This window comes from Acomys russatus, chromosome 12 (assembly GCF_903995435.1).
Source record: "Acomys russatus chromosome 12, mAcoRus1.1, whole genome shotgun sequence".
NCBI classification, from domain to species: Eukaryota; Metazoa; Chordata; class Mammalia; order Rodentia; family Muridae; genus Acomys; species Acomys russatus.
Genome location: NC_067148.1, coordinates 59088665 through 59100860, shown reverse-complemented (window position 1 = coordinate 59100860; position 12196 = coordinate 59088665). Strand labels below are relative to the sequence as shown.

At 47.8% G+C, this 12196-nt stretch overlaps 2 protein-coding genes across 4 annotated transcripts in view; both read right to left on the bottom strand.

The window, feature by feature from the left end:
- LOC127196634 (myomesin-1) overlaps positions 1 to 12196 on the bottom strand; it is a 166541-nt gene that overhangs the window by 76306 nt on the left and 78039 nt on the right. The window lies entirely within an intron of this gene.
- Positions 11156 to 12196, bottom strand: part of LOC127196630 (myomesin-1-like) — an 84278-nt gene continuing 83237 nt past the window's right edge. For both annotated transcript variants that reach the window (XM_051154487.1, XM_051154486.1), the window contains exon 4: positions 11156 to 11399. In XM_051154487.1, coding sequence (XP_051010444.1) covers positions 11171 to 11399 — 229 coding nt within the window. In that variant the 3' untranslated portion in view covers positions 11156 to 11170. The remainder of the gene's footprint in view (positions 11400 to 12196) is intronic.

Sequence of the window (12196 nt, the reverse complement as noted above, 5' to 3'; positions counted from 1 at the left end):
ATATGGGGGTGCAGGAACACATGACGGTAACGGGCAGCTAATGCCATGACTTCACAGCCCGTAGCTGCCAAAGCCTAACTCTTGAGTCCGTTCTTGTTATCTTTTGTCTCTTTTCCTAAGGCCTTGAAATTCCATCCTTCATTCAGTTCAGTTTTGTTGAGTGTTCTAAGCATGCAATTGCTATCAATTCAGTCAATCCCATAATAATCCTTTCAGGCAGGCATCATTACGCTCTCCACTGAAGAAACTGTTCCGTGGGACTCACGGTGTGGCTCAATGACTGCCCACGTTCACCCACAGCACTTCCCAGAACTTTGGCTTTCAAACAATACGTTGTTCTGCCTTGAACTTGTGTGTTGCCAGGCAACCACTAGTTAACGGGGAAATCGCTTCTCTTTGAAGGGAATCTCTCATCTGCCTATTTTATGTGTGGTGATATTCCAACAAACCTGAGAGCTTTGACTGGATTGGGTCCTGCACAGCCTTCAGAGCCCAGGCTGGCCCCAGAGCTGCCTCGGGCAGACAAGAGTTCTAAGGAAGTTCTCTATCAGCCCTGAGGTCCCAAGCCCAGTGCAAGTGCCTGCAGGATCCAATGTCTCTGTATCTGGGATTGAGCTGGGCCATCAAAGACTGCCTTGGTACTCAAGTCAGCTCTACCAACCAGAAGACAAAGCATTCCAGCACGGCTGAAGGCCTGTGCCACATGTGTTTTCTGTCTCAGGAAAGTGGTAGTGTCTAGGAAAACTGGGAGCCGAGTCCAGGCTGCTTCCTCTTTAGTAGTGTTAAGAACAAGTTTTCATTTTCAGATTTTTTTGATAATTGAAAAAAATAATTTTTCATGATTCATGAAAAGTCATAGGAAATCCAAATTTTAATATCCACAATTAAGGTTTTATTGGAATCCAGCCATGCTCACTCAATTGCCTCCTGTTTATAGCTGCCTGTGCTCCAGATGCAGAGCTAAGGAGGTTGGCAGGGACTACATGGCCACAGAACCCATCATCTCCATCTGGCCCATTACAGAAACTATTTGCTGACCCCAGAACGAAGGGTGGCTGGTGAAGGTGACGACCAAGTTACGAGTCCTTATTCTGTATTGTGTGTGGTCACGTCCCACTATTTAAACTCTGCAAAGTTTCCCCACATCACATACAACAAATCAAGTTTTACCAACATTAGAAGCGTTCAAGGACCTTTAAATAAACCGATGCAAATAGAAAACACCTTAGTACGGTGTTTAGGACAAAAATGTGTGTCAACCATTAAAGCAAAACCGAGAGCAGAGACCTTTGTCTACAGTTTACACGTACACCGAGTAGGTGAACGTGACTACAGCGCCCCCTTCTGTTACGAGCTGCGGTACTAAGGCAAGCTGATCCGGCTCTGGGGGAAACAGCCGAGCTGGGCTGTCAGAACTTGGCTGGAAAGAGGAGGAGGAAGTGGGAGAGATCTGGCTATGGGAATGAGCACAGTAAGGTCAGAGGGCTGGGAAGTGATAAATCCCACTGACCCTGGGGACTGTGGCAGCGGTGGTATGTCTCAGAACTGTGGTGTGATGGGAAAAGATCACCTCCATTCTTTATCCCCTCCGTGTGAGTGAGGCAGGGGTTATAACTTTGAAGTCAGGGACCACTCATGAAGTCATGGAACAGGCCACCTACAGACGGCAAACCAGGCAGCCGAGTGGAAGACCATGGGCAGGAGAAGGCACTGTTTTCAGAGCCACCACTCATCATAATGCATGGAAAACAAGTGTGGGCTTGACTGTCATTTTCAGTATGAGCGTTTGATCAGTTTAACAAGCATAAACAGGATACTGGGGTTTTTTTGAGACAGGGTTTCCCTGTGTAGCCTTGGCTGTCCTAGACTTGCTTTGTAGAGCAGGCTGGCCTCAAACTCACAGTGATCCCCCTGCCTCTGCCTTCCGAGTGCTGGGATTAAAGGTGAGCATCACCACACCCCACAGACAGGATACTTTTAAAATATAAATAACAAATCAATGAAACTCAGACACAGAATAGTAACCAAAGAATTTTTAAGACAACAAGCTAACCGTTGCTGGGTAACAGTATCATATCCACCCTGGCAGGCACTAAAAACATCACCAGTATTGTGAATTTATGCCTTCATTTTAAAAATCGGATTGCTTCCTTAAACTCACGGATTCAGAGCATGGCTCGGGATTTGAGCGCCACTGTGCTACGCTTTACATAAAGATGACACTTGGGGAACGTGCTGTTAGACTTACAGCTGAGGGGCGTCGAAGTCCCAGCACGGAAGCGAGGATCATCTAATTCCCCTTTATACCCTAGGAGAGAAGAGAGAACACACATGAGCTCCTCTGTGATGGCCTGGTTGTTTGTTAGCATGGGAAGCAGTTTCACGTCCACTCTGAGGAAGGCAAACCTACTCTTCACTACAACCGAGGCGTAGGCGGAGACCTCTCCTTGGACGTTCATCGCTGAGGCCCGGTACTGAGCGGTGTCTTCAAAGTCACACCTGCAGAGACACAGGGAGGTGAGTGACCATGGTGGTGGCTCCTTGTACCTGCCGGCTGTTTTGTAAAGGGAGTCTGCTAAAGAGTACGCCAGTGGCTCACACGTGGCTCTGCAGGACGACCTCTGGTCCTGTGGAACATTCTGTAGTCCAAGTTATCCACCAATCCCCACAGCGCAGGGCAGAAAGAGTGACAGCCACGGTGACCCTAACCTTGCTACACTGAGAATGCCAGGCACCAAGTACCGAGGCTGTAGATTTTAGTGAGTAACTGCTTTGTGCTACTGAAGGAGAAAGTGTCCAGCCATACATGCAGCTTTGTAGCAGGTGACAACCCTGAGTGTGTATGTGCCACGCTGCCTTGCTTTGGGCTGGCATCAGGATGACAGGGAAGAGAGAAGCGACTCCCAGTGCCAGCTTCCCGGGGCCTCTGTGAGCCACGGGCCTGCACAAAGCTGCTCTTTTATACCATTTTTCATTCTAGTTTCAAACACAAATGGCTTTGTGCTTCTGTTCTACTGATGTGTGGGCTCCACCTGGAGTTCCGGCTCATCGCGTGCCACAGGAACTGGCGGGCGTTATAGAAACAGGAATGTCTCGCAAGGATGGAGTGAGGGCAGAGCGCCCTCAGAGAGGTCAGGTGAGATGTCAAAGTGCTGTTTGCGTCTAACGGCACTAGTTCCCGTGCTGGTCCTGTTTCTTGGGCATTGATTTCATCTCGTTTGTGTCTTGCTGAAGTGAAAGACATTAGATTCCAGGAAGGTGAAGGCAATCCCCTTTCCCGGAGCTGCCTGAGTGTAAAAGCAACCGCAAGGCCCACTGCTGTTTAAGCAGGGGTAACACCACTGCAGAGCAGGGGTTGGTGAGTGTCAGGGACCCCCAGGGCTCTGTTTGAAGCCTGGTAGCTATTGTGCCAGCTCTTCCCCTGGGCAGAGAGCCGCAAACCTTGTGAGCATGACAGGAGTCAGTTTGCCTTTCACAGCTCAGCACTTGGGGCTCGTCTGAACTGAAACTGTGGGCTCTTGTCTACTGTTTTCATCCACAAAAGTGGGTTTGCATTTCAAATCATTTTTTTCAGACATTATACATTTTTTAGGAGTTGGAAATTTTAACAGAGCTTCCATTTCATATTTTGCTTAACCACGAAACATCCCAATATCTGTCCCTGACATACAGATTGACAAGGCGCACGGCATCCCATAGTTTCTTCTCCCAGTCTATCCAGCTCTCAGTGACACCCATACTAGTCCATATGCCTTAGTTGGTTAAAAATAAAGAACACAGGGCTGTGGGGTTGGAATTCCGTGATGACACGCTGACATAGAAATGCCTGCTTAAGCGGTTAGTTTCTTAATAATTTCTGTAAGACGTGCTCATATGCATAGAAGGATGCATAAAAGCATGCATACTCCTTTTACCATCTTTTATGAAACTCAAATGCAACATCATGTCGGGAGGTGCTGTGTAGGTGGCAGATTTAGTCATACGTGTCACCTTACAGGCTTGCATCAAGAGAAGAGATGTACATGAAAACCCATTGTGAGAGAAATCTGGGGCCAGGGAGAAAGATAGATTTTGTCTGTGGCCTTGGCTGATAAAGGACTCCCCCGAGTGTCTGCTGGGTGACACACACAAACACTGGTGTTCTCTTACTTGTTGATCTCAAGTGTATGCATCCCATATCGGCTTTCAGTGATGTACTTTCCTGGGTTTGCATGGACATTTATAGGCACCTGGTTTTTATACCTGAAAGATAATGGAAACAAGATAAATAGATTAGAGAATAATTAATTGCATGATCTCTCTCTCTCTCTCTCTCTCTCTCTCACACACACACACACACACACACACACACACACACACGTGTGCGTTGTTCTTGTAGTTATACCTGTAAATGAAGCTCAATAATTCTATCTATTGAAGGAAGAAGGAAGGAAGGGAAAACACACAAATTACCTGAGCTTAATTAAATTCACTAGCACCACAATAAAACTTCTCAAAGTGCTTTCTCCTCTTTGTTAAAATTTACATAAAAAAACGTGAACCAGTCACAATCTGTGTGCGTCTCAGGGACATAACAATTGTGAAAAGCTGCCACTATGAAATATGAATGGGTTAGCGATTGGTTTATATCAAATAGGAAACAGAATGACTCATTGATGCTGCTGGAAGTCAGGATGCGGATGGTCCTGAGGTGGAGCACGTGGCAGGAAGAAGTCTGCGTGCTGAATATACTTGCGCTCCATTTGGGTGCTGGTATACACACGGGTGTGTAGAGTCCAACATAAACTCACACAGACTCTCCCTTTATATAGAACACGCATTTCTTTGGGCGTTATAGCCAACAACGAAGTTGACGACAACTAACACAGCAGAATGCAAAGCTTTGTGTTGGGTTTTGCTGTTGGCTCTCTGTGTGGGAGGAAAGCAAACCCTTCCTCCTACTCCCATTCTCGCGTGTTGTCCTTAAGAACAGTGCCGCTGTGCTGAAAGGCCATTATTGTCATAAGTAAGCATGGCTTTTGCTTAAATAACGTCTGATCATGACAGGAGCCTAGCAGCCGTTCCGTTCCTGGTTACTGCTTGCTGCTGCCCTCAGAAGGTGGCCCATGCGGGAAGCTTCTCTGTGAAGCACTGACTTCCATTCTGTAGTTGGCACCTTGATCCTCTCAAGTCCCTGTAGCCAGTGCTGTGGCGCCTGCCTCATGAGGCTCATCTACTCGTCCCTCTTTTTTTTTTTTTTTTTTTCCTTAAAAAGAAGAGGAGAGGCAGCAGCAAGGGAGCCCTCGCTTCCCTCTCAGCCGCCCTACCTCGTGTGCACAGGCAAGACTAGCATGGCCAGTAAACTGAGGCTTTGAATCTTGTTTCCCTCAGATCTGAAATGAAGGTCATTGACTGCTGTAGCCCAGGAGGCACGGCTGGATGGCAGGTGTGCTGTGTTGCCCTCTCCCTGCTCACAGACGCATGCTGCTTCCTGACAGCCTGGGAGTGGCTTCAGGTGTTAGACACTATGGTCACACACAGCCATCAGCAGCTCTTAATCCCAAGCGCTCCCATGTTCATGGGCGAAGGGGTTCTCTGATTAGCTTGCCTTGGGTCGAGGGAGACTTAGCTGAGTAGCTCCGCCTGCTTGTTTGGGGTTTGCTTTGCCTTCTGCGCACTGGGAGGTTCTCTGTAGTTCTTCCCAGCGCGAGGGGAGCAATGTGGCACTAAACACTGTGGCATGTGCTGCCTGACCGAATGATTGAGTGACACCCGGGTTGGCTTCTAGTCAGCAATGCTGTCCATACCTCTATAAAGTCTGAGTTAAAGTGGTGTTTTGCAGCTCCTGTGGTTCTATCTCTCCCCCTACCACCACCCCCCGCCCCCCAGCGCTACTCGGCTTAACACCCTTACAGGTTTCCAGCTAAACGCTCACAGTTCTTCTAGTGTGACCACCTGGCTAAGGGAACTGGTTTAAAATACACAACACTTGTCCGTGGAATGCTACAGAACTCAACATGTCAGAGAAAGAAACTCCAGGTTAGCTGGGCATGGTGGCGCACCCCTGTAATCCCAGCACTCGGGGAGGCAGAGGCAGGCTGATCTCTGTGAGTTCGAGGCCAGCCTGGTCTACAAAGTGAGTCCAGGACAGTCAGGGCTACACAGAGAAACCCTGTCTCGAAACAAACAAGAAACCAAACAAAGAAAGAAGAAATGAAACCCCTGGTTAGAGCAGCACGAGAGGCCTAAGGCAGGGAGTGCGCTTACTCTGCTCTGCCGGGAATGGCCGCCATGAGGCTCCCGGGTTTGGTCACTTGAGACTGGCTGGCTCCAGTGTTAAGTCAGAGGGGAAAGGAGCGGTTTGGCCTGCCCCCTCCCCCCACACCACACTTCACAGCTTGTTGTTTCTGGAGAGTGGAATTCCAAACTAGCCAGTCATCGCTAGCCAGCCGTGGAGAGTAATGCGCACCGAGGATTGCTTCCTGCAGACTTAAATCCTCCCTCTGCATGGACGCCACTTCCCTTAGCTTTTCATGTGGTTTATGAGACACTAACTGATGAGGAGTTTTCACGGGGGGTGTGTCCACAATAACGCTCTACTGCCCTGTGACTCTGTCCATTTAACGTGTAAAACGTGCTTCATCCTTGCACACAAGTGTCAACCTCGCTGCAGAGCTACTGTTGACGATGAGGGGTGGGAGGGAGAGCCCTTCGCTCCAGTGAAATCCGGGAAATGAAGATGCTCTGTGACCCTTGTGCTATCATGATGCCATGCAAGCCCGAATGACCTTGAGCACGCTAAATCCCACCACAGATGGGAACACTGCTGAGAATCCAGTTTAAAGAGATGGCTGTCGGGCCACTGTAAAGACCAGTCATCTGGGACTCAGAGTTGGCTTAGTGCATAAGAATAGGAATCCAGTTAAATCCAGCTTTAAAAAAAAAAAGCACACAACCAAAGCAATCTTCTCCTTGAACAAATAATACTTTTTCTGAGTCACTGTCTCATGTACCCCACCCTGGCCTTGAACTCCTTATATAGCCGAGGTTGACTTTGAACTTTGGTCTTCTGCTTCCGTCTCCTGAGTCGTGGGATCACAGGCTTTCGCCACCTTGCCCAGTTAGTGCAGTCCTGGAGATAGAAGCCAGGGCTTCATGCACCTCCCACCTGAGATGCACCCCCCACCTGAGATGACACCCCTCCTACCTGAGATGCACCCCCACCTGAGATTGCACCCCCCCACCTGAGATGCACCCCCCCACCTGAGATGCACCCCACACCTGAGATGCACCCCCCCACCTGAGATGCACCCCCCCCACCTGAGGTCCCCACCTGAGATGCACCCAAACCACACCTGAGATGCACCCACACCTGAGATGCACCCCCCACCTGAGATGCACCCCCACCTGAGATGCACCCCCCCCACCTGAGATGCACCCACACCTGAGATGCACCCCCACCTGAGATGCACCCCCACCTGAGATGCACCCCCACCCCACCCCACAAAGAGCATGTGCTGCTTTCATTCTCTACGTCTTATCGTTCCATTTGAACAAGCTGGGCACGCAAGTTGTCTCCCCCGAGAGACAGAGGAATGCGGCTTGCTCAGCACACAGTGCCTTTTATCCCACCCCACCAGGGTCTAGCACAGCCTTCCAGGAAGCACGCACATAAACAATGTAAGTTCTGTCTCCCTCTTTAAACCAATAGATGGTAAGCAGGCCATTGTATGAATTGCATACTAAACATTAAAATGTCACTTTTCCACCACAGCAATATCTCCTTCATGTTGACAGACCCTTCTCCACAAAGGCTTGCGTCACCACCCTGGTATATTGGCATCCTCTTTTTTACAGAACAAAAACACACAGACAGGACTCTTTCTACTTTTGGGGTGACCTGGGAGTACCAACATGTTCTGTGCCTCGCCTTGCTTGCCAAGTGTTGTGTTTCTGCTGTGCGGCGTTCTCTGGGCAACTTCTAAGTTCCACCTAAATAGACATGGCTAGCAATGTGAGATCTGCCAGGCGAACAGCTGCTGCCTGCTCACATTTGCTAGACCTCAGACTCCCACGATCCAAAAGCAGGCAACGGAAACTTGGAGTCAAACCGTCTTTGGAAAAGTCTCCGAAGGAACCAGACTCCCAGGGCACATGCCTCTGAAAGGCATGGCTCAGGACTTAGCTGCTCTCCGTGAGGCAGCATGACTGTCCCAGTTCCCTCACAAATGTACTCCCTTCACCTCCCCTCCCCCCACCCAGGGCCCATATTCCTCTCACATCTGTACTCGCTGTCAGGGCCAGAAGCGGCAGTCAGGCACCAAAGAAACCCGAAAGCCAACAACGTAATCACCAGCAACTTTGGGTCTTGCCTGGTAATGAGTTCCCTGCTCTGTGAGGAAGAAGGGGCCTGTGAAAAGTGTACATCTTGTACCCATGCTGTGACATAACGTCCCAGGAGAGACACAGACTCCATGAAGAACCTGTTTCTTCACAGAATGACCCGGCTTATGGTCAGGGATCCTCTCTGGGAGAACCTCATGACCACTTCAGACTACTAGCCTCATGCTTGCTTTTGGAACGTGACCCCCCCAAGCGGTGGAAGCTTCTTGCCAACTGTCAGGGTATTCACCCAGGGACAACTCTGGTTCTCAGAGTCGCAGAGGGCACCTTCCCCACAGAGCCATCTTGCCACCCACTCAGAAGTAGAAAACCGTTTTCTTAGTCGCTTCCCGGTTCTTTTGTTCTGGCTTGTATTCTCCACTGAGAGTGAAAACTTCCTCTGGAATTTCCAGCTTTTTCCCTTCTGAGAGAACTGGTGTAAAGAGTGAGTCTCAGGGAATGGTGTCCTCCACCCAGCGAAAGGAAGTCACCGCCTCCAAACAGAGAGAGAATGAGAGTAGGATGTCTTCTATTTTAAAATTAGTAGATTTCAATTTATGCAAGAAGGATTTTTTACTTATCAAATAGTGCTTATGGGAGCTAAGCGTTTGTTTGTCTTCAGGGATTTCTATGTGAATGTCTGGATTTTCTTTTTCACTAATAAGTGGGGAGGAGCGTGTTAGGAAACTAATTCACGGAATTACACACAAGACAGGTGCTCTGCCAATGAAGGTCATCTCTAGATCAGTAATCAGACAGCTGTGTTGTTTATTTACAGTTTGGTTGGTGAATGCTTTGGTTTGGTTTTTGGACAGAGTTTCACTATGCAGCCCAGGCTGGTCTTGAACTTGTGATCCTCTTTTTGAGACTCCTGGAGCTCACTATATAGACCAGCCTGGCTCACATTCACTGAGATCCTCCTGCCTCTTTTCTCCAAGTGCTGCGATTAAGGCATGCATGAGACTCACATCTAGCTATAATTTTATAATTACATTTATTGTGTGTGTGTGAGAGGGCGCTGAGGGGGATAGGGGGAAGGAGGAAGTGGGGGGGGAGAACAGGACGGATATGTGTACAGGCATGTTGTGAGAGTTGGGTTTCTCCTTCTATCACTGTGGGTCCTAGGGCTTGAACACAGGTCATCAGGCTTGCTGGCAAATGCCTTTACATGCTGAGCCATTTTGCTGGCTCAGTTTTGTTGTTGTTGGATTGATTGCTTGATTTTTTTTTTTAAAGAGGAAATGTTCTTTTAAAGGTTGGATGGTACAACTTTATAGTCATAAGGAAGGGTGGGGCCAATAGCAATTAACTTTTAATTTACTTTTATATTTCACAATTTCTAAGTTAAAACTTGAAAAATTTATTTTTGCTGAAGTGTTAGAAATATTTTTGTGGCATTTCTCATTTTAGTTTACTATAAATTATTTGCCATAGTAATGCATAGCGATTTTTGGCATTTGCTATTGTTGCTTTTGTTTTTGATTTTGAGACAGGAGGGATAGAGGTGGAAGCTCTCTGAGTTTTAGTTTTTTGTGTATAAATACATATTTATGTGTGCATGTGTACATGTACGTGTGTGTGCATGTAAAGTGTGTATGCATGCTGAGTGTGAGGGAGTGTGTGCGTGTGAAGACCAGATTGACATCAAGTGTCTTCTTCAATTATTCTCCACTGTACTTTTGGGATAAGGTCTTTCGTGGGACCTGGAGCTTCACGGCGCGTCTACATAGGGTTAGGGACCTTCCCATGCCCACCTCCTCAGCTCCGGGACCACCTGGAAAACATACCATGTGAGACGAGGTTCCGGCCAGCCTGCTACGGAACAGTGCAGTTTCACGTTCTCTTTCTCCCACACGGTGGTGAGAACGAGGTTTAATGATGAATTCGGGAGCGTGAAGCAGGTGGTCTTCATTAGCTTTCCGTGATAGGCTTGGGTGTCTTCTATCTGAAAAAGTGAGCAGGCACACAACCAAACACTCCCAAGTTAAAGCCACGTCTAGTGCGAAAGCAGCAGGCAGCAGGCAAGGTTGTGATTTTCCTTTGTTTTGTTTGCTTTGGGATAGAATCCTATGTTGCCTGGGCTGGCCTCCAACGCACCTTAGAGCCAAGGATGACTTTAAACTTCTGGTCTTTCTGGCTCGACATTTTTTTTTTTTTTTTTTTTTTTTTTTGAGACAAGGTTTCTCTGTGTAGCTTTGGCTGTCCTGGGCTCACTATGTACACCAAGCTGGCCTCAAACTCACAGTGATTCGTCTGCCTCAGCCTCCCAACTGGCTCGACATCTTAAGTGTAAGGATTACAGGCATCCGCCATCACATCCCACTTTGTGGTCTGGTGGGGATTGAACCCATGGCTTTATGCCTTGTGCAAGCAGTATCAACTTACTGCATTCTTAGAGCTAATTTTTACATTTCTGATCCTTAGTTTTACAGGGAGGTTAAAATTATTTCTTTACTGATTTTAAAGGTGAGCTAGGTTATTTTAAAACCCTAAGGCTGAGCAACATTCCTGGGGTGGGTTCCTAAAGTAGCTTCAGAAACTTACTTACATCTTTCAAACCTGAATTTCCGTGAAACTTAACATTCCAAAGCCCGCCTTCATTTGACCTACACACTCTGATGTCTGGTCTCCTTGGTCCATTAGCTTTGTTTCCTAACCCTTGCACAGTCCTGTTCTTGAAGCAAACCGATCTGTGCACACACACACGCTCACACACAGCTTATGAAACACATTTCCACTCTTATAAATACCCTGAAATTAGCTCTCCTTACTGTTTTCCTCAGTGACAGCTCTTCTGCCTTTTCTCGAATCACAATATTCCTCGACTTCTCTCAAACGTTTCTTCTCGTTGAAGGGTGGACGTGGCCTGTTTGGATGCCGTGGACTGCGTGGATGCCGTGGACTGCTTGGATACCATGGACTGCTTGGATGCTGCGACTGCTTCCTCGCTGGCAAGAAGAGTCCTCTGAGCTATGTAAGCAGCAGCTTCTTTAATTCTTTCTTCTTCTGTGTCTCTAATTCCACCGATGTGCACTTGGCTGAAACAACAGAGCAGAGTGTAGAAATGGTGGGGTGATGACCAGCTAGCCTTGTTTCTCTGAGCTCAGGCAGGTACTTGCCATTGCCCACAGAAACCCTGGTGTGGGGCTGGTGAGGCTGAGCAACAGTCAGGCACACGTGCACCTCTTGTAGCTCCAGCCCCTAGGGATCCACTGCCCTCTTCTGAGCTCCATGAGCACTACATGAAGGTGATACACTTACATACAGGAAGCAAAATGTTCATACACATACAATGACAAGTAAGTCATCTAAAACATCCTGGTAAATCAGAGTCTAATTCTTTATTATAGAAGGAAGTGTCTTCCTTCCACACTAAGAAGGACAAGAGCAATGATTCCCATGATGACTCTGGTGTCTTTCACATAGGATGTTTCATTTCATTCAAATAAAACCACACAAGGTAAGCACTGTCGGGCTGGAGAGTTGGCTCAGAGGTTAAGAGCACTGGCTGCTCTTCCAAAGGTCCTGAGTTCAATTCCCAGCAACCACATGGTGGCTCACAGCCATCTATAATGTGATCTGGTGTCCTCTTCTGGTGTCCAAAAACACAGGCAGGCAGAACACTGTATACATAATAAACAAATACATAAAAAAAAAGGTAAGCACTGTCACTCCTATGTTAAAGATGTGGTGACAAGGCTTAATGGAGGTCAGGAAATTGCCCAAGGAGGTTCACTGGTCAATGCAGTGTGCTCTTATAGTAAAAGATAAGGCAGGGATTCTTCTCCAGGAAAGATGACAATGTACAACTAGATAGAGATACAGTATCCAGGCC